This window comes from Lepidochelys olivacea (genome assembly GCF_965140295.1).
Source record: "Lepidochelys olivacea isolate rLepOli2 genome assembly, chromosome: 5".
In the NCBI taxonomy this organism is placed as follows: domain Eukaryota; kingdom Metazoa; phylum Chordata; order Testudines; family Cheloniidae; genus Lepidochelys; species Lepidochelys olivacea.
The window spans coordinates 822,832-848,381 of record NC_140415.1 but is presented as its reverse complement, the minus strand read 5'-3'; the positions used below and the strand labels follow the sequence as shown (position 1 = coordinate 848,381).

The 25,550-nt window shown below is 50.8% G+C and overlaps 1 protein-coding gene across 3 annotated transcripts; it reads right to left on the bottom strand.

Annotated features, from left to right (window-relative positions):
• On the bottom strand, positions 1–24,461 carry LOC311520961 (uncharacterized protein). 3 transcript variants are annotated; one of them, XM_084628986.1, is made up of 2 exons: positions 23,313–24,461; positions 1–4,904 (listed from the first exon to the last, which is right to left on the bottom strand). In XM_084628986.1, the coding sequence occupies exon 2, from the start codon at positions 3,799–3,801 to the stop codon at positions 2,839–2,841; it is 963 nt and encodes a 320-aa protein (XP_084485112.1). In that variant the 5' UTR covers positions 3,802–4,904; positions 23,313–24,461; the 3' UTR covers positions 1–2,838. The 3 variants fall into 3 exon arrangements, with proteins under 3 accessions (XP_084485112.1, XP_084485114.1, XP_084485113.1); XM_084628988.1 differs by having other exon boundaries at positions 24,018–24,461; XM_084628987.1 differs by lacking the exon at positions 23,313–24,461 and adding an exon at positions 19,425–19,503.
• Positions 24,462–25,550: the final 1,089 nt, after the last annotated feature.

Sequence of the window (25,550 nt, the reverse complement as noted above, 5' to 3'; positions counted from 1 at the left end):
TAGATTCAAAACAGAGAATCCCTCTAGGGAAAACCTTAATTTACAAAAAGACACAAACACAGCTTATTTTCTCAGCCATTTAAAGAAAACAGAATCTAACGCATCTCTAGCTAGATTACTTATTAAGTTCTAAGACTCCATTCCTGTTCTGTCCCCAGCAAAAGCATCACACAGACCGAGAGAGAGGCTTTGTTTCTCCCTCCCGCCAGCTTTTGAAAGTATCTTGTCTCCTCATTGGTCATTGTGGTCAGATGTCAGCAAGGTTATCCTAGCTTCTTAATCCTTTACAGGTGAAAGGGTTTTTCCTCTGGCCAGGAGGGATTTCAAAAGTGGTTACCCTTCCCTTTGTATTTATGACATGCCCCCCCAAATCACAGATAGGGTGAAACGATGGCTGTGATTTCTTCCTGGAGCTCTAGGAAAAAACAGAGTTAATAAGACACATGTACCTCTAAATATACTACCTAGTACATAAAGACTAACAATATTTTCCACATCTCAAGGACGATTTTAACCAGTTGATTCTGGGAAACTTTCACGGGAGAGTGCATCAGCCACTTTGTTAGAAGCTCCTGAGATGTGTTGGATGCCGAAATCAAAATCTTGGAGAGCTAAACTCCAGCGAATAAGTTTTTTGTTATTTCCCATGGCTGTATGAAGCCACCATAGCGCAGCATGGTCAGTTTGCACGTGGAAACGCCATCCCCAAAGATATGGGCGTAGCTTTTCCAGAGCGTAGACAATGGCATAACATTCTTTTTCACTGATTGACCAGTGGCTTTCCCTCTCAGACAGCTTCTTGCTGAGAAACACTACAGGGTGGAATTCTTGATCCAGTCCTTCCTGCATTTAAACTGCTCCCACACCATGCTCGGACGCATCTGTGGTTACTAGGAACAGTTTGTCAAAGTCTGGGGCCCTTAGTACAGGGTCAGACATGAGTGTCACTTTAAGCTGGTTAAAGGCCTTCTGACGCTCTTCGGTCCACCAAACGGCATTTGGCTGTTTCTTTTTGGTTAGGTCTGTCAGTGAGGCGGCGATTTGGCTGTATTGCGGTACAACAACTTTTTGTAGATGTTCCAGGTGTTCTGCCCAGGAATCCGAAAATATGGCCACATCGTCAAGGTAGGCGACTGCATATTCTCCTAATCCCGCGAGGAGACCATCTACAAGTCTTTGGAAGGTGGTGGGGGCATTCCGCAGCCTGAAAGGGAGGACATTAAATTCATACAGCCCGACATGGGTGGTGAAGGCTGACCTTTCCTTGGTGGATTCATCTAGCGGTACCTGCCAGTACCCCTTGCTTAAGTCCAAGGTAGAGATGAACTGGGCCCGTCCCAGTTTCTCTAATAGCTCCTCTGTGCGTGGCATTGGATAGTTGTCTGGGCGAGTTACAGCATTTAGCTTACGGTAGTCCACGCAAAAAACGTATCTCCCCATCTGGTTTGGGAACTAGAATCACAGGAGATGCCCATGCACTTTCAGAGGGGTGGATTACCCCCATCTGTAGCATATCCTGGATCTCCTGTTCTATAGCAGTTTTAGGAGTTTGAGGAGACACCTGGTAAGGTTGGGCTCTAATTGGGTGAGCATTACCTGTGTCAAGGGAGTGGTATGCCCGTTCAGCCAGTCCTGGGGTGGCTGAGAACGTCGGCACATAGCTAGTGCACAGCTCCTGTATCTGCTGTCGCTGCATACACCCAAGGGTCATGGAGAGGTTCACCTCTTCCACACCACCAGCACATTTCCCTTCGTAGTAGACACCTTCAGGCCACTCAGCGTCCTCTCCTCCCTGGGCTGTAAACTGACAAACCTTTAATTCTCTGGAATAAAAGGGCTTTAGAGAATTAATATGGTGCACCTTAGGCTTTCGGTTGGAGGTGGGGAATGCTGAGATAATTAACAGCTCCCAGGCGCTCCTGGCCCTTCCCACGACGCTTCTATTTTATGGGCCTGGAGCGCCTTTAAGACCATGACCTGGTCTCCTACTTTGAAGGAACATGTTTATCATACCAGGCTTTTTGCTCTTTTTGAGCATCCTGTAGGTTCTTTAGCAAGGGCTAAAGAGGTTCGGAGGGTGTTTTGTAGGTTGGTTACAAAGGCCAGAATGTTAATTCCTGGAGAAGGTGTAAATCTCTCCCATTGCTGCTTCACCAACTGCAATGGCCCCTTAACCTCACGGCCATATACAAGTTCAAATGGGGAAAACCCTAAACTGGGATGTGGTACAGCTCTGTAGGCAAAGAGCAACTGCTGCAACACTAGGTCCCAATCATTGGAGTGCTCATTTACGAATTTACGTATCATGGCCCCCAAAGTCCCATTAAACTTCTCCACCATGCCATTTGTTTGATGGTGGTAAGGAGTGGCAACCAAGTGATTTACCCCATGAGCTTCCCAAAGGTTTTCCACAGTTTCTGCCAGGAAATTAGTCCCTGCATCTGTGAGGATGACGGAGGGCCAACCTACGCTGGCAAAAATGTCTGCTAGTGCCTGGCACACACTTTTAGCCCTGGTGTTGCTTAGAGCTACTGCTTTCAGCCATCGGGTGGCAAAATCCATGAAAGTCAGTATGTACTGCTTTCCTGTGGGTGTCTTTTTTGCAAAAGGACCCAGAATATCCACAGCTACACACTAAAATGGAACCTCAATGATGGGGAGTGGCTGGAGAGGGGCTTTGACCTGGTCTTGAGGTTTTCCCCACTTTTTGGCATACCTCAAAAGACCAGACATAGGTAGAAACATCCTTGCCCATTCCCTCCCAGTGGAATGACCTCCCCAACCAGTCTTTGGTCCTGTTCACCCCAGCATGGCCACTAGGATGATTGTGAGCTAAGCTCAAGAGCTTGGCCCGGTACTTAGTTGGACTACCAACTGTCTCTGAGGATGCCAGTCTTCCGGGTGTCCACCAGAAAGAGTTTCCTTGTATAAAAGTCTTCTTTCTACAACAAACTTGGAACAATTAGAAGTGCTGAGAGGCGGTGGGTTGCTCTGTGCCGCTGTCCAAGCTCTCTGGAGGCTTTCATCTGCTTCCTGTTCGGTCTGGAACTGTTCCCTTGATGCTGGAGACATCAGTTCCTCATTGGATTGTGGATCTATGCTTGGTCCCTCTGGAAGAGATGTAGGGGATGGGGCTGTTTCCATTGACTGTGAACCGCTCTCCGCTGGGGCACTATGTTGGGGTTCAGGCTCCGGCTGAGCATCTTGTGTAGGGTTATCGGCTGCTGCCAGTTCAGGTTCGGTGGGGCCCTCTGGTGTTGGGGTTGCAAGTACTGGGTTCGGTGCTGACACTGGGTCTGGTGTTGGTTGTTTGGCTGGTTCCGGTTCTGGGACTGGTTCCGTCTGGGTCTCTGGGACTGGATCCACTACTGCTGTTGCAGACATTGGCCTGGGGTCTGGATCCATCACCTCTGACCAGATCCTGATAGAAGTTTCCGGAACAGAGCTAGGCCTCACGGCTTGTTTAGCCTGGTTGCGGGTGACCATTCCCACCCTCTTGGCCTGCTTCACATGATTGGCCAAGTCTTCCCCCAACAGCATGGGGATGGGATAATCATCATAGACTGCAAAAGTCCACATTCCTGACCAGCCCTTGTACTGGACAGGCAACTTGGCTGTAGGCAAATTGAAAGAGTTGGACTTGAAGGGTTGAATTGTCACTTGGATCTCTGGGTCGATTAAATTTGGGTCCACTAAGGAAGCATGGATAGCTGACACTTGTGCTCTGGTGTCCCTCCACGCGGTGACCTTCTTCGCACCCACACTCAGTTTCCCTCCGCTCCGAAGGTATCTGGGAGGCATCTGGGACTGAGGACCTCTGGTGTGATTCCGGTGCAATGAACTGTAATCTGTTGGGGTTCTTGGGGCAGTTGGCCTTTACATGCCCCGGCTCGTTACATTTAAAACATCGTCCAGCGGATGGGTCACTGGGGCGAGGTGGGCTGCTGGAGAATGGTATGGCGGGACGATAAGGTGGCTGGAGAGTTCCTTGGGCAGTAGGTGGGGCCTTGGGCTGCCCCCGGTAGTAGGGTGTGGTCTGAGGTTGTCGCTTCTGGTATCCGCTCCAACTGCGACCAGTTTTTTTTCTTTTCTGCCACCTCCACCCATTTGACTCCAATCTCCGCCGCCTCGATTACAGTTTTGGGCTTCCCATCTAGGATGTATTTTTCTATTTCCTCAGGAACACCCTCTAAGAAGTGTTCCATTTGCATTGGGAAGGGCAAATCTTCTGCAGATTTAACACTTGCTCCTGATATCCAGGCATTCCAATGTTTCACAATATGGTCGGTGCGTCGGGTAAATGACACGTCTGGTTTCCACCTTAGGGCTCTGAACCGCCGACGGGAATGCTCGGGTGTTAGCCCCATTCTGACTCTCGCCTTAGTTTTAAACAGTTCATACTGGTTCATTTGTTCCTTAGGCATTTCAGCTGCCACCTCTCCTAAGGGTCCACTGAGCGGTGGCCTCAGCTCTACCATGTATTGGTCTGTAGGGATGCTGTACACAAGGCAGGCCCTTTCGAAGTTTTCTGAGAAGGCCTTCGTATCATCGCCTGCCTTGTAGGTGGGGAACTTTCTGGGATGGGAAGGGGTACCTGGAGGAGGATTGCTAGGGTTTGTTGGTATATTCTGTGGAGCCTTTGCCTTCTCCATCTCCAGTGCATGCTTCCTCTCTTTTTCCTTCTCCTCCAGTTCTTTGGCCCTTGCCTCCATAGCTCTCCTGAGGGCAGCCTCTTGGTTTTTTCGCTGCCTCCATTTCCGTGTCCTTTGCCTCCACTTCTCTCCTGTGGGCAGCTTCTAGGGCTTTTTCTGCCTCTTTCACTGCCTCCAGTCTGGCTCACTCCAATCTGTGTTGTGTCTTGGTTTCTGTCATCTTTGCCTTTCTGTTTTTAACTAACTTTACACCTGAGAGTTAGAAAACAAAACAAACAAAAAAAACCTTGGCTTGTAAAATTTTGCTGTGCTGTAATAGGATACCTATATTCTCTGATAGTTCCTTCCCCACTCTGAACTCTAGGGTACAGATGTGTGGAGCTGCATGTAAACCTCCTAAGCTTACTTTTTCCAGCTTAGGTTAAAACTTCCCCAAGGTACAAACTATTTTAGCTTTTGCCCTTGGACTTTATTGCTGCCACCACCAAACGTCTAACAGATATATAACTGGGAAAGAGCCCGTTTGGAAACTTCTTTCCCCGCAAAATCCTCCCCAAACCCTACACCCCCTTTCCTGGGGAAGGTTTGATAAAAATCCTCACCAATTTGAATAGATGATCACATACCCAAACCCTTGGATCTGAAGAACAATGAAAAAGCAATCAGGTTCTTAAAAGAAGAATTTTAATAGAAGAAAAATTAAAAAGAATCACCTCTGTAAAATCAGGATGGCAAATACCTTACAGGGTAATCAGATTCAAAACACAGAGACTCCCTCTAGGCAAAATCTTAAGACACAAATACAGGAGTCTACATTCCATTCAGCACAGCTTGTTTTCTCAGCCATTTAAAGAAATCAGAATCTAACACATCTCTAGCTAGATTACTTACTAAGTTCTAAGACTCCATTCCTGTTCTGTCCCCGGCAAAAGCATCACCCAGACAGAGAGAGAGAGAGAGAGGCTTTGTTTCTCCCTCCCCCCAGCTTTTGAAAGTATCTTGTCTCCTCACTGGTCATTTTGGTCAGGTACCAGCGAGGTTATCCTAGCTTCTTAACTCTTTACAGGTGAAAGGGTTTTTCCTCTGGCCAGGAGGGATTTTAAAGGCATTTACCCTTCCCTTTATCTTTATGACAGCCCCATTAACGTTCTTCCAACACTTGCCAATAGCTTTCATAGTGTTGCTATAGCAGTTAGCTATAGCCAAATCCGAGACAACTATCACAGCTCCTAGCCACAAATCTGCACTGCCCTCCAAATCTGCTCCCCTACGGTGTCTGAGGTGCACAGCAGGAACACGCCGGGATCATGTCCATCCTCGGGAGTCATCGCAATGGCCAGTAGATCACAACCTCTTACGTCACAGGTCAGACACTGCAGAGTAGGCACAGCATGGTGCCAATGTCAGCCACCAATCTCCGCCCGTCACGGAAAACTCAGCTGCATTGTGCTGTCCAGCCAGGAGGAGGTGTTGTGTGCAACGTACCTCAGCCACTCCAGGCAGGACATTAAAGGGTCTCGTGGGAACATCTCAAGAGTGTATCTCTATGATAAGGAAGCTCTGAAGCCCATCCATAGCTAGTAGAGGAGCCTGACCTGCTCGTAGCAGCCCTGCAGGTACAGGACCTGGTGCCAGCAGTAAACTAGTGCCAGAGGAGAAGAGAAACACAAGGGAAGCAGCAACAAAGGTCGCAAGCAGAAGGAACAAGGTTGCAGGATCAGTCTCATCCACATGCCACTCTCCAGTGCCTCAGAGAACTTCCAGTTTGATAGAACTACATAAGGAATGGATAGACTGGAAGAAGTATTTTGCAAGACTTCACACTGCAACAAAATTCCACAAGGAAACTGAAGATATACAAGTACCCTCTTTAATTTTTGCTATGGGGAAGTAGGCAGGGCACATCTTTAAATCCTTTGACTTTATTGAAGACAGTCACAAAGATGACTAGGAAAGGGTTTATGGCTATGCTTGATGCATACTTTATACCCCAGAGAAATATGGTCTATGAAAGAGTGTGTTTTCACAAAAGAATTCAAGGGCCAGAGGGAAATGTTAACAGTTTTATCTGAGCTCTGTGTACATTGGCCGAAAACTGTGATTTTGGGACTGCAAAACATGAAAATATCAGAGACAAAGCTGTAGAGGTAGCAAAGCAGTCTGAACCAGTCAAACAGCAGAACAAAAGGCAGGAGCAACTTGAAACACCTGAAACTGGCTTTGAAGCTGTAAACAAAAATGACGGCTAAAAGTCAATATAATAAAACCCCTGAGGCAAGGAGAGAACTCCTTAACTAAGAGGAACAAATGCCAGTCAAGCACCAAAGCCTTTTAGCCTAATTGCACGAGATGAGGAAAACTGAATAGCCCAAGAGATGATGTCTGTCCAAAAGCACAAGGTATAATAAATGCACAAAACAGGGCATTTTGTAGCTGTTTCCACCACCAAAGCTGTCAGGGAATGGATTGATATTACAGACAATCAAGAGCCATTGTTTCTGGGATGTGTCACGAGTGATGATACAGAACCTGCCTGGAGTGTGAAACTGAACATTCATGGCAAGACTATTGACGTTAAAATTGACTCAGGAGCTGATGTCACAGTGCTCTCAGAAGGGACTTACAATCACCTTGAACCCCTCCCAGAGCTGGCATCACCTGGCCCAGCTCTGACTAGCCCTACAGGTGTTCTGAGCTGCAGGGGCCAGTTCACCACAGAAATAACTTCCAGAGACAAAGGCTGTGCATTCACCATGCATGTGGTCAAAGGATCAAAGACCAACAACCTTCTCAGCTGCAGCGCGGCAGCCGTGATGGGCCTAGTGAGAAAGGTGGAGAAACTCGATGGACTATTTGGTGATGCTGGACTTTTGAAAGGAGACCTAGTACAAATCACCTCTAAGAGAGAATGCTGAACCATATTACCTTGGCTGGTACCTACAAGACAGAGGATGTGGAAAAAGCTAATGTACTCAATGCTTTTCTTGCCTCTGTCTTCACGAACAAGGTCAGCTCCCAGACTACTGCCCTGGGCAGCACAGCATGGGGAGGAGGCGACCAGCCCTCTGTGGAGAAAGAAGTGGTTCGGGACTATTTAGAAAAGCTGGACGAGCACAAGTCCATGGGGCCAGATGCGTTGCATCCGAGAGTGCTAAAGGAGTTGGCGGATATGATTGCAGAGCCATTGGCCATTATCTTTGAAAACTCATGGCGATCAGGGGAAGTCCCGGATGACTGGAATAAGGCTAATGTAGTGCCCATCTTTAAAAAAGGGAAGAAGGAGGATCCTGGGAACTACAGGCCAGTCAGCCTCACCTCAGTCCCTGGAAAAATCATGGAGCAGGTCCTCAAGGAATCAGTTCTGAAGCACTTAGAGGAGAGGAAAGTGATCAGGAACAATCAGCATGGATTCACCAAGGGCAAGTCATGCCTGACTAATCTAATTGCCTTCTATGATGAGATAACTGGTTCTGTGAATGAAGGGAAAGCAGTGGACATGTTGTTCCTTGACTTTAGCAAAGCTTTTTACACCGTCTCCCACAGTATTGTTGCCAGCAAGTTAAAGAAGTATGGCTGGATGAATGGACTATAAGGTGGATAGAAAGCTGGCTAGATTGTCCGGCTCAATGGGTAGTGATCAATGGCTCCATGTCTAGTTGGCAGCCAGTATCAAGTGGAGTGCCCCAAGGGGCCGGTTTTATTCAATATCTTCATAAATGATCTGGAGGATGGTGTGGATTGCATCCTCACCAAGTTTGCAGATGACACTAAACTGGGAGGAGTGGTAGATACGCTGGAGGGCAGGGATAGGATACAGAGGGACTAGACAAATTGGAGGACTGGCCCAAAAGAAATCTGATGAGGTTCAACAAGGACAAGTGCAGAGTCCTGCACTTAGGACGGAAGAATCCCATGCACCGCTACAGACTAGGGACCGAATGGCTCGGCAGCAGTTCTGCTGAAAAGGACCTAGGGGTGACAGTGGACGAGAAGCTGGATATGAGTCAGTGTGCCCTTGTTGCCAAGACGGCCAATGGCATTTTGGGATGTATATGTAGGGGCATTGCCAGCAGATCGAGGGACATGATCGTTCCCCTCTATTCGACATGAGTGAGGCCTCATCTGGAGTACTGTGTCCAGTTTTGGGCCCCACATTACAAGAAGGATGTGGAAAAATTGGAAAGACTCCAGCGGAGGGCAACAAAAATGATTAGGGGTCTGGAACACATGACTTATGGGGAGAGGCTGAGGGAACTGGGGATGTTTAGTCTGCGGAAGAGAAGAGTGAGGGGGGATTTGATAGCTGTTTTCAACTACCTGAAAGGGGGTTCCAAAGGGGATGGCTCTAGACTGTTCTCAGTGGTAGCAGATGACAGAACAAGGAGTAATGGTCTCAAGTTGCAGTGGGGGAGATTTAGGTTGGATATTAGGAAAAACTTTTTCACTAGTCGGGTGGTGAAACACTGGAATGTGTTACCTAGGGAGGTGGTGGAATCTCCTTCTTTAGAAGTTTTTAAGGCCCGGCTTGACAAAGCCCTGGCTGCGATGATTTAATTGGGGATCGGTCCTGCTTTGAGCAGGATGTTGGACTAGATGACCTCCTGAGGTCCCTTCCAACCCTGATATTCTATGATTCTAAGACCTTTCTACACTGAAAAAACCAGGGAATGAACTGCTAAAGTTCAACACACCTTGGCTCTGGGGGCCAAATCAAGAAATTGTCTTTAAAAAGGAAAAAGAAATGACCTCCACAGCTCCAGTTCTCAAGTACTATGATGTGAACAAACCCATCCTGGGCAGTGCAGATGCAAGCAGCCCTGACCTAGGTGGTTTCTTGTTCCGACAGCATGGCTCTGTGTGGAAACCAGCTGCATTTTGCTCTCAGGCTTCACAGAAGCAGAAAAACGGTATGCACAGATTGGCAAGGAGCCTGGCAAGCGTATGGGCATGTGAGAACTATTACAGCTATCTGTGTACACAGGATTCATTTACATTGATACCAGACCACAAATTGCTTGTAAACATTGTTTATGGAAAAGACCTGGACCAAGCACTGCTGAGATGCCAACATCTATTGCTAAGGTTAATGTGATTTAACCCAACTGCTAAGTATGTTCCTGGGGAAAATCTGGTTGCAGCAGACACTCTGCACAGAGCCCAGCATCGCACTCAACTACTAATGAGCTCGAAGAGGACATAAAGGCATACATGGATGCTGTGGACACATACAGACCAGTATCAGGAAGGAGACTACTCCAGTTACAAAAAGAAACCTTGACAGACACGCAACTTCAAGAAGTTCTAAGTTACATTAGGGGCGGCTGGCCCAAGTGTCTAAAGGACACAAAGGAACTGACAAGGGACTACTTTGTGGTACATGGATAATTAAGCTAGCCAAATGGACTCATGATTAAAGGCAATTGCATCATAATCCCAAACAAAATGAGACAAGAAATCCTAATCCTCATCCATGAATCACATCAAGGATTCATTAAATGCCGTGAACAGGCCAACCAGTCAGTGCGGTGGTCAGGCATCGTCAAGGGCATACATACAATAAAGTATCCACCTGTTACCATTGTAGAATTAACAGACCAACACAACACAACAAACCTTGAATAACAACACCTCTACCAGTCAGACTCTGGAAGAGACTAACTGCAGATTTGTGCGAATTCAGAGGACATCATTACCTGGTCACAGTGGACTGTTTTTCCAGGTATATAGAAATAATGTACTTGAAAGACATAACATGTTGCAGCGTTACTGAGCAACTGAAGTGCACTTTAGTTTATTTTGATATTTCAGTACAACTAATGACGGACAATGGACCACAATTCACTGCAACAGAATTTAAGTCTTTCTGAATGAAATTCCATTTTGATCATATTACTAGCAGCCCACATTACCCTCTCAGCCTCTCCAGAAAGCCAAGAAAAACCTACAGCAGGAAGATCCATTTCTTGCTCTTCTGAGCTACAGATGAATACTAGCAGGAGCTATTGGATATAGTCCAGCCCAACTCCTGATGGGAATACAACTCGGAACTACTGTTCCAACACTGGAAAAGAGCCTGTCTCTAAAGTGGCCAAACATGCAGAGAGCAGCCAAATCGGATTAAAAGGCAAAATGAGCTTATAACACATTTACACAAAAGACGTCTATCAGAGAACTGCTGGGTCTAGAACCTGGTGACCAACTTCCTATCAAACTGGATAAAGAGAAAGGATGGACAACGTTCGGTGTTGTAAAGAAAGAGAATTCAGTACCCCCCAGACGATATGTGAGCAAGACTGATGGTGAGAGTTCACCTGAAACCATCGAGAACTACAGTTTGTTCCCCAGAAATAACAAACAGAGCAAACTCTACCGATGGTGGATGCAGAACACGAAGGAGACTCAACTATTAAGCACAGCCCGTTGTTGTAACTAATGGACAGCCAGACGACCAAGTTGTTATGTGTTCGAGTCCTGTAATTAGAAAACTAGAATGACTGCGAGACACTTCACAGGCTGATCTGTCTCCAACTTCACAGACGGCGCGATTGTATGCGATTGTATGCGATGCATCCGATGAAGTGAGCTGTAGCTCACGAAAGCTCATGCTCAAATAAATTGGTTAGTCTCTAGGGTGCCACAAGTCCTCCTTTTCTTTTTACACATCTCGTGTCTCTCTCTGTGGCCAGGCCAGATCTCTTTGTAGCCGGGCCAGATCTGGTACCTGCTAATAGCAGCCTCGCAACCTGCTGTGTACACGGTGTAAATGACAACATCCAAATCCGCCTCTAGTCAGCAACCCCCCGGCTCTCCCACACACTTCTGCCACCTTGTGATCCAGGGAGCAGCCAGAATCCACATGCTGGCTATGCTACTCGCACTTCTTTTCCCTCTGTGGCCAGGGGACCTGTGTGGTCAGTTCCAAACCTCTCTGCTACGTGTTTTTAGAAATGCCGCATGAATCGATGCTCCAAGGTCAGGAAGTAGCCACTTGCCCCATGCCCCCCACAGGCCTCATTGAGTAAAATACAGATTTTCCAAACCACCAATCCAAATCTTGCTTGCCACCCGTCCTCATTTCCCACCCTCTTTGCAGGCATAACTCCTCTTGCGGTCAGTGTTCCCTGCACCCTCACTGCAGAGTCATCTGGCTCCTCTCCACCTGATACAACAAACATTTTGGTTAGATCGCCTGCTGACTATTCTGCGGTGTTCCCAGGAAACCTCCCCATAAAATAAAAACATGTTCTATTGTAACGGAGAACGGGTAGCAAGCAACCTCGGTTATCAAATCTTTGTTGCACAGGTGTACAAAGGTTCAGACTAGAAAGATCAGTGGCCTGGTTTTCTCCTGGGCAGTGGCCTTGCTACACTCCCGCAAACTACCCAGGCAAGCATGAAGCAGCTTCATAGAACCCATCTCATTCCGCCCCCTTTTTTGGCACATGCAGCCTGTAAGCCTTCCAGGCTCCACATCTATGCAAGCCAAGAAGGAACATGTTCTTAAATACCATTCCCAGCTTGGGTCCCCCAAAGCCTGTGTGGAAGCCAAGCACGACCTTGGTAAAAACTGACCAGCTGAAACCAATTGACCCACACCTCAACGATTTAGTTTGATCTCTAGCTCTTCAAAAAAAAAAAAAACCAAAAAAAACCAACACACACCTAGAACCATTTTGAAAAATTGCTTTTTTTTCAGGGCTTATATCTCCACAACCCCTGGATCAAATGACCCCAAGTTTGGGTCACTGATCCTGTCCTGCAGCCTCTTGAGGCAAACCAAATCTCAAAGGAATCAGAGTGAGCACATTGATTTTAGAGGATTTAGAAAGGTTGTGATGCAACCTTAACTCTGGTGACACTGCTGCATCACTACAACAAATCGTGTCGCTTCTGAGCCAGGCTGACGACTTCAGGCAGGCTCTCGTAGGCATTATGGCAGAAATGAGCCTTGAGAAGGGATCTGGGGAAGGATCTGGCTCCCTGGATTGGGCAGAGGGAGGGCATTTCAGGTGCAAGGGGCTAGCAGTGTAGAGTCACCTAAGAGAGCCCATTGCCGACCAGTGGTGGGGTGCCCCTGGGGGGCCTGTCAGGGGAAGTATGGGCCTGACCATATATGCCCAGACCTAACATGGCTCTGTGAAGCGGTGAGAAGGGGAAGGTCTGGTCTTCCTCTCTCTCCCAGGGGGATATAACCCTGTCACCTGGGACAGCACATTCCCACCAGCAGAGAAACCCAGTGGATTCTGGCCAGTCCCAGTGCCCCAGACAGGGCTGAGCTGACCCCTTCTGCAACCCTGTTCAGATGGAGCTTCTGTCCCCAATGCCTTCTGCTCTGCATCCCCAGAAACCTCCCAGAGAGACAAGCACAGTTGGGCCTGGGCTGGGGCAGGACATGTGCGGCTGGGTGACACGTGGAAAAAAATACAAGCTCTGGCAGCCGTGGAGGCTGCAGGACTAAAGTAAAACCGGGAAAAGCATTTGCCAGGCCAAATCCAGCTGTCGTGCTGAAGGTCCCATGACCAGCACAGAACCAGAGAAATGTGGGGCAGGAAGGGACCTTGAGAGGCTGCCAAGTCCAGCTCTATGCGCGGAGGCAGGACCAAGCAACCCTAGATCATCTCTGACAGGGGTTTTTCCAACCTCTTTATAACCTCTTTGATCACCATCCTCTTTATAACAGCCCTTAACGTATTTGGAGACTTATCAGGTCCCCCTCAGTCTCCTTTCCTCAAGCCTAAACATGCCCAGCTTTTAACCTTTCTTCATAGGTCAGGTTTTCTAAACCTTTTATTGCTTTCTTCTGAACACACCAATTTGTCCACATCTTTCCTAAAGTGCAATGCCCAGAAATGGATGCAGTACTTCAGCGGGGGCCTCCCCAGTGCCGAGCAGAGCAGGACAATTACTTCCCATGTCTTATACACCCCGGAATGATATTAGCCTTTTTCAACTGCATCCCATTGTTGACTCATTCCACTTCTCATTGACAAGAGCCCCCAGATCCTTTTCAGCAGCGCTACCACCTAGCCAGTTATTCCTCATTTCGTAGTTGTGCATTTGATTTTACCCTCCTAAGTGAAGTACTTTGCACTTGTCTTTATTGAATTCCATCTTGAATTCAGACCAATTCTCCAAATTGTCACAGTCTTTTTGAATTCTAATCTTGTCCTCCAACGTGCTTGCAAACCTCCCAACTTGATGTTATCTGCAAACTTTATATGCATACTCTCCTCTCCATTAGCCACGTCATTAATGAAAATATTGATTAGTACTAAAGCCAGGATTAATTCCCGTGGGACCCCACTAGATATGCCCTCCCAGTTGGACGGTGGATTATTGATAAGTACTCTCTGAGTACACTCTTTCAACCTGTTGTGCACCCACGTTATAGTAATTTCATCTAGACCATATTTCTCTCATCTGCTTATGAGAATATCATGAGGGACTTTGTCAAAAGCTTACAAAGATATATCACTTCTACTGCTTCCCCTCTATCCACTAGACCACTAAACCCGTCAAAGAAGGAAATTAGGTTGGTTTGGCATGATTTGTTCTTAACAAATCCATGCTGGCTATTCCTTATAATCCTACTTTCCTCTGGTGCTGACAAAATAATCATTTAATAATTTGTATCTTTCTTAGGATCAAAGTTCAGCTGACTGGTCTGTAATTTCTCAGGTCCTCTTTGTTCCTCTTTTTAAAGAGAGGCACTAGGTTTGCCCTACTGCTGGCCACTGAAACCTTACTTGTCTTCCAGGAGCTCTCAAAGAGAGTTGCTAGCAGTTCCAAGCTTGCTTCAGCTAGTTCCGGAAGTACCCTAGGATGAATTTCATCAGGCCCTGCTGACTTGAATATTTTATCTAAATATTCTTTAACCTGTCCCTTCCCTATGTCAGCTTGCATTCCTTCCCTCTTGTTAATATTAACTGAGTTCAGTATCTGGTCACCATTAAGATTTTTAGTGAAGACTGAGGCAAAACAGGCATTACACAGCTGAGCTTTCTTGATGTCATCAGCTATTAGCTCTCCTGCCCCGCTAAGTAGGTCTTTCTCTTGTGCCAACTGTATTTAATGAACCTCTTCTTATTGCTGTTTACACCTGTGAACAGGTTCACAGTCCAGCACCTCATGGGTGGAGACCCTGGCAGCTATCTTGCCTAGTGGTTACAGAAGGAGGGGTAGGGGAACCCCGGGCCCTCCCACTTAGAGTTGCCAACCCCCCAGGGTTGGCCTGGAGTCTCCCAGAATCGGCACTGATCTCCCGGTGACTACGGAAAGCAATCCAGGAGATTGTAATAGGATATTTTAAGAAAATGACATTATGTCATGTTGGGAAAAAAAAATCTCCTGGATTTGGCCCGCAAGGACTGCCACTCACCGATATTCATTCTCCCAGTCTGGATCCAGCTACATTCTCCTCCAGAGCTCTCAGAGCAAGTCCTTCTCCCTGCCCGGTCTGCTCCCACCTGAGGTGTCTGGCTTCCTTTTAAACCCCACCTCCAACTGGAGCATGCTCAGCATGGGCAGTGGGGCTGGGCCCTGCTTTTTATCCCCTTGCTGACCAGTGAGGGGTTTGTACACCCCATCACAATGCCCCTTGCCAGGTGTAACTCGTTTGACTGATATTTTGTACTCCTCCTTAGCAATTTGTGGAGTTCCTCCAGAGGCTCCCTGGAGAAAGCCAGAGCCACAGCCGAAACGTCACCATGCAGAAGAGTACCAGACACATGATGGTTCCTGCCCTGGGGACTTGTTGAAGTCAATTTACCTGCCCCTTGGCTCTGATCTGCTCAGGCAGAGCCTGGGTCTGGGATGATGCACAGGCAGACTCAGGGGATCCAAAGGGGAGTATTGTCCACATCTCTAGTACTGGCTTTCTGGGGCGTTTCCAAGTTTCAAGTCAAGGTGGCAGATGCCAGCAGCTGCAGCTGTTTAAAAGGGCTGGGCCCCAGTTATCCTGAGATACCCCATCCTCAAATAGTCCCACTGCATGTAGAACTGAGCTGTTCCAGCAGCCACTCCCCTGGGGTATTGGTGCGGCGGGCTGGGTCCCCCAAGTGGGCCTGTGACGAGCTGGGGAATCCGTCAGTACAATTCTGGCTGACGGTGTGCAGGTGTTCTTAGGAAAATGCCTTTCCACCTCTGTGTACCCACCATGGGCTGGCAGGGCCGGTAGCACATACACACCACACTAGGGACAACGGAGGGTAGGTGACCTTAATGACTGTATTCTGACCAGTCAATAGGTACGCTAAGGAGGTTGGCTGGAGCTGGGAGAAGCCATTTCCTTCAGCTTGTCTGTAGGGGGCTGGGGTGGGGAGAGTGGAAAATGACTAGCAGCAGCAGAAGGGCTGTGTAAAGGGCTGTGTAAAAGGCAAAATCACCTCCCTGCTCCTGTTTCTGCACCCAAGGACGGCGTTACCCTTCGGGCGCAGGATCCCTCTGGGAGCCATGTTGTGTGCCCCTCGATCCTTTCAGGGGCACTGCTTCCCCAGATGCAGTCCCCAGGCCTAGGAGTGCCCTGCCTTCCTCCTTCCTGGATGTATGAACTTCTGTCTTCAGTGATAGGAATGCAGGGAAGAAGGTGGCTAGATGAAGGGGTGGAGGCCGTCTGTGCGGGACTGGAGGATGAACTGCGGCACCATGAGCCCTAGGGCCACAGAGAAGTCAACACGACCCCAAGAGATCAGAGACATGGGCAAGAAACAGCAGCTGGTGAGTAGCGTGAAGTCGGGGAGCTGGAATGGCTCATGGGCATGAGGGGGAGGGAGCAGCTCACTGGACAGGAGTTTGCCTTGTCATGTGGTAGTAGGGAAAGGCAATGGGATGTGAGGGGCAGAGCAGGGCGGTTCCAGTCCCTCAGCCCCGTGGGGCCACCTGGCCCAGGTGTTTGTGTTCAGTTTCGGGTGTCTTGATATCAGAAAGGGCCTGGTGACCCGGGGATCAGCGAACGCACAGGGACAGAAGGGGCAGGGCAGGAGGGGAAACACCCCTTGACACAGCGAGGCTGTGCCCAGCACTGGACCGGGTCCTGGCAATGCAGACAGGTGGCAAGGGAGTGCCATGCTGTGAACACAGACAGCCTCTGGCCCTGGGAGAGAGGCAGTCCCATGGTGGGGATCCCTGGAGCTGGGTGGGGTATCGGAGCAGACTGGAGAATGGGCAGGAGGCTCTGGGGGCTGAGGGGCCCGAGGGAGGAGAGGAGCGATCGCACCCTCCAGAATGTCAGCAAGGGGAGGTGCTGAGCCAGGGCCAGGAGCTGGGAACCAGCGGCATGGAGCCGTGGTCTGGGCAAGGGGGCACTTGCCGGAGACTTCCAGAGACCATTAGGGAAGAGACAGGAGCCGCACAGACTGCGTGGGGCCTCGGAGCCAGTGACGCAGCTTCCCCCTCAGGACGTTGTCCCTGGGAGCAGGGGGACGCTGGGGCGGCCGAGCTCAGCCCAGCGATAAGTTTGATTTTTTTGCTGTTTCGAGAGAAAATAAGGGGAACGGAGCCAAGGCCTCCTCGGAGCCTAAAACAGCAACTGCCACTTCCTCGGGTTTATGGTGTTTGCTCTGCCAGGGCCAGCAGCAGCCTGTTGCTTCCTGCTCTGCAGCTGCATCCCCGGCTCTAGGCTCTGGATTCTGGTTTTACAGCCACTCCTGGGTCCCTCCAAGGGCAGCCTGTCGTCCATCTGCTTCCATTGCCCAACACTTCCTGTGGGTTTGTTGCTGCGGCATGTCTCTGCAGTGTCTCATCCTGCCCGGACACCGCCCGGCCTCCTTCCCTGGCAGCGTCGCCTGCACGCCCCCCCGGGCCACGCCCGCTGACAAGAGACGGGCCCTGCGTGCCACGTTGCATCGCTTTGGATAAAGGGAAACCCCCCACTGCACCCACATGCCAATATCTCCCCCAATCTGGCCCAGGGCCCATCTCTAACTCAGCTTCCCCATCCTAGCCTCTCAGAGACACCAGCAGCCTTGTAAAAATATCCCAACGCCAATGTTCATCGCCTTCACCAGTACAAATTTCTGCCTAATTTCTGATTTGAATTTGTCTGGCTCCAGGTTTCAGTCGTTGGTTCTCGTTCTGCCTGTCCCTGCTAGGTTAATGAGCCCTTAGTACCCTGCCAAGGTCACTTGAAATCTTCTTTTCGATACACTGAACAGATCGAGCTCTTTAACACTCTCACTATCAGCCATTTTTCCCAGACCTGGAATCAGTTTTGTGGCTCTTCTTTGTACCCTCTCAAATTTTTCAACATTCTTTTTAAAATGTGTCCCCCAGCCCTGGACGCAGGACCCAGGATTGGTCTAACCGAGGCCCTATATAGGGGCAGAATCACCTCCCCACTCCTCCTTGCTACTCCGCTGTTTATGCATCCAGGCGCTGCATTAGCTCTTTGGGCTGCAGCACCGTGTGGGAGCCCTTGTTGAGCTCTTGTACGTTCTGACCCTGCGTCCTTTTCAGAGTCCGGCTGTCTAGGGCACAGTGCTCCGGTCCGGAAGGAAGGCCAGCATTTCTTGTTCAGCTTCCAGAGTCCATCAGGGCCAGGCAAAGCCCCGGGGCTCGGTCGCTTTATTCCCTAACCAATCCCACGTGGCAGGTGCTCGGATACCACAGTGAGCGGCACCAGCAGAGAACCCCAGCGAAATAGGCCCCTGAAGTATTTCTAGCAAGGACCCAGGCTTTCAGGAGTCCCTGAGAAAGGAGGCAGTTGTGCCCCAGACGAGGCTGCCAGTCCGTCTCAAAGCGAGCGGCATCCGAGCCCAACGTGCACCATCCATGAGCCCCGGCTGCTCATCAGTCATGTCTGGCACCCATGGCGAATGTGGGGCAAGTCAGACATGCCCTGTGCATTGCAGAGCAAACCCCCACAGTGCTTGGGACTGCCGCTCAGGGGGCATGGGGGAGTCTGGCTGATGAGACTGAGTGGGAGCTGGATGGAGCCTCACACCTCCCAGAGGAGATCAGACAGGGCCCGCTCTGCAAGGGGCTAAGAGCTTTGTTTCAGAGGCCTCAGCAGTGCTGCACCCACCTGCCAGGAGCCCTTCCACACTGACTGCAGAGGTCCTGGTGGCACAGCGTCCCTGGGCAATTATCAGTACAGAAAACCACAGCGAGGCCCTGGCCACAGCATCCAGGGAGGGCAGGCCAGTGACCTGCGGCAGGATCCTTGTGCCTCCTTTAGCTGCTTTGTGTTGACACTCTGGAAATGGCAGCATCCTACCAAAGCTACGCACTGCCTGGGGGCCTCTTGATCCCCCAGACTGTGTCCCTCCCGCTGCAGCATGGGGAGGCTGGGAAGGGATTAATCCGAGCCCCTTTTACGGCAAGGAGGCTGTTGGGTACCTGGGGGTTCTTGCTGCCCCAACAATGAATCCTGCTGGCAAGTGTTTGTCACCTTGCTCTGGGACCTGATCGCTCTGGTAGCTGGTGTCTTGGGCGTGCTCCAACCCCGACAGCTCTGAGAGGTGCCCATTGAGGAACAAGTTAAATCCTGGCACTGGTCTGGCTGATACAACGGTCAGTCGTGCAGCAGAAATGGCAGATGAGTTCCCTGGCTACTTCTGTGTTAGGAAAGAAGCCGGATCCTCTGCTCATCTCTGACAGTGACAAGGAAACACGTTCTAGTCCATCAGTAGCTGGGAGAGTGTCACATAGCAGCTAAACATTTCTAAGTCTGTGGACCCAGATAATTTACAACTTGTCCACACTTCCAGAAGGACTGAAAATTGCGGAGGGTTCAGAGAAGAGCCAGGAGAATGATTAAAGAATTGGAAAACACACCTGACAGTGAGAGACTCCAGGAGCTCCATCTGTTCAGCTTAAAGAGAAGGTAAAGGGGTGACTTGATCACAGTCTGTAGGTACCTATGTGAGGAACAGAAAGTTGTGAATAGAAGGGTCTTCAATCTAGCAGACAAAGTTATCACACGATCTAGTGGGTAGAAGATGAAACTAGATCAATTCAGACTGGAAATAAAGGACAAATTTTAAGTGAGGGCAATTAAGCATTAGAACAATTTCCCAAGCGCCGTAGTGGATTCTCTGTCCCTGCCAACGTTTAAATCAGAACTGGACGTTAGTCTAAAAGATCTGGTCATCAAGCAGGAATTAAGCCAGGGATGCCTTATGGCCCGTGCTGTGCAGGGGGTCAGGCTGGTCCTAGGGCCCGTGCTGTGCAGGGGGTCAGACCGGTCCTAGGGCCCACGCTGTACAGAGGGTCAGACTGGTCTTATGGCCCATGCTGTACAGGGGGTCAGACTAGATGATCACAATTGTCCCTCTGGCCTTGATGTGTGACTCACATCCCTCTTATATGTTGTCTCTTTAAGATAAACAGTTCCTGTCTTTGCACCCTAACCCAACCTAGGGAGTCTCTTTAGCTTCTAATCTTTCTCACTGCCCGTCTCTGACCCCTCTGTTTCTGTGGTGTCCTTTCTGAGACGGGGTGAGCAGAGCTGTATACCAGGTGGGTGTTCCAATGATTAAGAGTCATTCGGATATTTTCCATATAATTCTCCATCCCAGCCTGTCACGGAGTCCCTGGGCGATGCTCTGGAACTGCTCCCCATGAAACCAGGCAGGACTCTGGGGCAGTCGCCTTCCTGTGAGCAGCCTGTCTGCAGGACACACAGCTCACACAGCTTCCACCTTCCTGGGTCTGACCTCAGAGCATTCAGCCTCCTCTGCCCCTCCGTGTGCTTCCCACAGCAAGTCCGCTCAGGCGGGGTCCTGGGGAAGCCAGAGGGTCCTGCCCCCCAACTCCGCAGTCAGACGTGACTCTCAGCCAGCCAGTAAAACAGAGGTTTATTAGACGACAGGAACATGGTCTAACACAGAGCTTGCAGGTGCAGAGAACAGGACCCCTCAGCTGGGTCCATTTTGGGGGGCAGTGAGCCAGACAACCACATCTGCCCTTCACTCCATGTCCCGGCCAGCCCCAAACTGAAACTCCCCCCAGCCCCTCCTCCTCTGGGCTTTGTTCCTTTCCTGGGCCAGGAGGGCACCTGATTCCTTTGTTCTCCAACCCTTTAGCTCTCACCTTGCAGGGGGGAAGGGCCCAGGCCATCAGTGGCCAGGAAACAGGGTGTCGGCCATTCTCTGTGTCCAGACCCCTGCACACACCTGCCCTCTAGGGCTCTGCAACGATCATACACCCTTACCCCACCCCCTAGATACTTAAGAACTGCCTAGGGGAAACTGAGGCACCCCCACAATACTCAGAGGAAACATCAAGAACAGTCCCACTCTGTCACATCTCTCCCCCCTTCGAGATCGAACTGAGCGGGGTCACTTTAGCTGGTGACTTGGGGAAGTTCAAAGCCACCAACATTCCCATGGATGCCCCAGCATCTCTTTCATTCGTTGGTAGGAGTTACACCAGGCCCTTCCAGTTTCACGCCCTCCCTTAGGTCGGGGGTGATCGATAGCACTCGCAGGCCGCATGTGGGAAAGTTTATGCGGCCCGTGCCCTTTGGCCACCCCAAAACCCCAGGGGGTCAAACTGGGATTGGGTCTTCTCCCCAACAAGCTGGCCAAACACAGCCACTTGGTTATAGGACTGTTTAACTTTCTTAACAGCTTTCACTTCATCTGAGACCTTCTCAAAGCTCTCCACACTGGATCTTTCCACAACAGAAAATTTCTGGCAGTTAGGAACTGAAACTTTCTTGATTAAATCACTTTCACACCCTTCAATTGCAGTAAACTGCTTGCAAAGACTCCATGAGGATTCCTTTCCCTGGGGCTTTTCTATGCAACAATTCACCCCTCACAGAAATTCTGCTCTCACCCTCTTCACCTAGGGCTTGCTCCAGAGGAACACTTTCCTGAGCAACAACAGACTCTTTCTGGGTCTCCCTTACATCCAGAATTACCTCTGGCCCATCCGGCGGATTCCTACACAATCACCTTTCAGGCAAACTGACAGACTTCCTAGATAAAAGGTCAGAAGCATTCTTCTTCCCTTTGCCACACACAAGTTCAGGAATCCTTTCCTTCTTGGTACAGGTTTCCACACCCTCAGTAGGTAACACAATCACATCACCTTCATGCTCTCCTTGTGCCCTGGCTAGGATCTCACCCTGATTAGACAGAGTTGCGACACCCTTTCCCAACAACACACTAGTAACAGGCAAAATACAAGTACAAGAATTGTCTGGGCTCTGGGATTTTACATAGACACTAACTGGATGCGACCTAGTTACAGGGCCATTCTCCCGAGCAGACACAAACTTAGGACCATTCCCTTCCTGGGCTTTAGTTGAATCCAGAACAAACTCTGAGACAACTGCACGACCCTCAACCATCACAGGCTGAAAGGCCCCTTCTGTCTGCTCCACAGACAAAGAAGAGCCGGACACACTTTCTCCTTTCCCAGACACACAGCTTGGGATCTCTTTCCCCTTGTCCCAGCATACAAGGCTGGTCACAGACAACTGCTTGGAGACCAGGGTAGCTCCCTCCATAGGCAAGTCAATACCCCTGACGGACACAGGCACGTTTCCTTCACTGTCCTAATTCTCCACCCAGCTAACAGGTAAGGGCCAGGGACACTCATCTTCCACTCTCCTCGCCTTCCCACCCTGCTGACTAGACACAGCCATCAGCTCACAAGGCTGCCTAGGCTCATTCAGACTTTCCTTACCAAGCACCTTGCCACTCCCCACAGATCCCCTGTCCTGCCTGTGTCTCCCCCGCTCAGCTGGGGTCTCAGCTCCCCCCTTGCTCAGCGCTGCCCTTGCTGTCCCAGTGGGGTAGGCAGCGAGCTCGCTGCTTTCCTCACTGCATCAGAGCCAGCGTGAGCCCCCTCTCCAGTGTGCAAGGGGGCAGGGAGCATCTCTCTGTCCCACCCAGCCCCAGGGGTCTGGTTACAAGCAGGTGGGTAGCCTGAGCTTAGCCGCTCCTCCCCCATGCCAGCCAGGTCATCTGCATTTTCACTAAAAAGAAAAGGAGGACTTGTGGCACCTTAGAGACTAACCAATTTATTAGAGCATAAGCTTTCGTGAGCTACAGCTCACTTCCTCAGATGCATATCGTGGAAACTGCAGCAGGCTTTATATATACACAGAGAATATGACCATTTCCCTCTCCGCGGATTGGTTCCCTGGATTCAAATTCAAACCAGTCACCCCCCAACAGCGTCTCGCAGCGATATCCCGGAGGACCGCAACGACCAGCCAGCCCCACCCCCACTGGGTCTGCACAGGGATCTGGGCCATAGGCAGGGCGAGGGGCTTCGTCCCTGGGACCCTCACCCAGCTCACACAGGCCCTCAGCCTCTGAGGCTGCACCATCCAGGGCCTGACACCAGTTCTCTCTGTCCCAGGATCTCGCCACCCCAGGAATGTCTCCCCATTGACCATCCCCTTCCGCTCCCACTGGAGGTCCGAGGGGCCTGGCCCCAGGAGACTCCACACAGCCATATAGGTTGGGGTCAGGAGTGGGAGCCTGTCCACCTCCCCACCCATCTGGCTGACGGAGTCTATGGCCTTGGGACCCAGCAAGGGAGCTAGACACCGGGGCTTTTCCGCAGCGTCCCCCTGGTTCAAATCGCCAGCCTGCTCAAAGGCAGTGACGTGGGCATCCACATCCCCCCCGCCTTAACCAGGGGCAGCAATTTACTCTCGAGGTTCCCTGCGGAACTGGCCCCCCGGGATCTATCCCCACTCACCCCCGGGGAGGTCCCCTAGGCCTCTCCGCTCCCCACCGCCAGTTCATGCTGCTGCTGCTTCTGCAGCTCTCTCGGGCTCTCGCTGTCTCCCATGGTCCTCTTGCTCTCTCGGACTCAGCTCCAATCCCGTCCGTCTCCGATCCCCGAATGGGGAACCCAATCGTGAAGACCCTCGTCTGGTCGGGGACAGGAGTCTTGGCGATGCCTGGCTCCCACTCCAGCTGCTCCCAGACCCTGCTATAGCCCCATTTGGGGTCAGGAATCTGCTCCTTAGAGCCGTCATCCTCCTCCAGCTGCACGATGAACTGTGCCTTGGTGAACTTTCCAATGCTCAACCCTCTCTTTCTGCACAGGGTTACAATGTCCTTCTTAAGGAGACGGTGACAGGCCGTCACTCCGCTCCTCCCAAGTTGTTGTGGACTCACAGGCCTGTGTGCTGTCAGCTCCCCACGGTTTCCAGGGAGAACCCCTAGTGTGCCAGCCCTTCTCGAGGTCACCACCTCTTTGCCAGGGTTGAGCTGCAGACTCCTCCGCCCCTGGGACCGCTCGCTGCAATCCCCAGGGGAACCCTGTTACTGCAAAAGTCGTTCTCTCTGGTCACACACTCCCAGGGTTAACCGCCCCCTGAAACCGTCTCTCTCTGAATCTTCAGCACGCCTGGTCCCCATCAATCTGCCTTCCTTTTACCACTCCCCAGTCACTTACTGCAGGAAGTGTCGTCCACGGGGTGCAGTACATCCCACCACTGCCACCAGTTGTCACGGAGTCCCTGGGCAATGCTCTGGAACTGCTCCCCATGAAGCCAGTCAGGACTCTGGGGCAGTCGCCTTTCTGTGAGCAGCCTGTCTGCAGGACACACAGCTCACACAGCTTCCACCTTCCTGGGTCTGACCTCGGAGCATTCAGCATCCTCTGCCCCTCCGTGCGCTTCCCACAGCGAGTCCGCCCAGGGGGGTCCTGGGGAAGCCAGAGGGTCCTGCCCCCCAACTCCGCAGTCAGACGTGACTCTCAGCCAGCCAGTAAAACAGAAGTTTATTAGATGACAGGAACATGGTCTAACACAGAGTTTGTCAGTGCAGAGAACAGGACCCCTCAGCTGGGTCCATTTTGGGGGGCAGTGAGCCAGACACCCCCCCCCCCCCGTCTGCCCTTCACTCCATGTCCCAGTCAGCCCCAAACTGAAAACTCCCTCCAGCCCCTCCTCCTCTGGGCTTTCCCCTTTCCTGGGCCAGGAGGTTACTGGATTCCTTTGTTCTCCAACCCTTTAGCTCTCACCTCGCAGGGGGGAAGGGCCCAGGCCATCAGTTGCCAGGAAACAGGGTGTCGGCCATTCTCTGTGTCCAGACTCCTGCACACACCTGCCCTCTAGGGCTCTGCAATGATCATACACCCTTACCCCACCACCTAGATACTTAAGAACTGCATAGGGGAAACTGAGGCACCCCCACAATACTCAGAGGAAACATCAAGAACAGTCCCACTCCATCACACAGCCCATCTCCATTTGGTTTGTGTCTTTGGCCCGGGCCCCTGCTGCTCACGGAGCAGAGATTTCACTGAGGTGCCCAAAGTGATACCCTGGAATTTGTCCTGCGTCGAGAGTTAAACCAGCACCGTGAGAGCTGTAGGAGCAGGTCAAGTGACTCTCTTTATCGTACGTTTCTGAGCATTGACACACGGAATTCCCCGGCCACCCTGCTGCCCGTTCGCCTGGCTTGGTTAGGTCCCTCTGAAGTTCCTCATGGTCCTTTCTGCTTTTATTAACCAAAATAAGGTTGTCACCTGGGAATTCTGCCCCATCCCTGTGAGCCCATGTTCCAGGGCATTAATTTATTCCACCAGGCGAGGCCTGGCACAGAACCTGGGGATGCCCCACTGTAAGTCTTTCACCGTGTTCAAACTGGCGATTCACGCCTCGTCTTCGCGTTCTGACTTAGCCAGCACAGCACTTTGCCTCTAACCCCAGCACTACTTAGCTTCCCCGTCGGTGCTCGGAAGCCCAAGGACACTATACTGGCGGGTTCTCCTTTATCCACTGTGCCCTGACATGCTCAGAGGAGTCCTGGAGGCTCCTGAGGCAGGATTTTCCTTCGCAGAAGCTGGGCTAGTTTGTCCCATTCGTGTCACAACCATCTATTGCTTCGGCCAGTCTGCCAGGGGCCGATTAAAGCTCGTTGCTCTGAAATCCCCAGCCTCCTGCCTTGCCTCTTTCTCGAAGTCAGGGAGCCCAGAGGATGC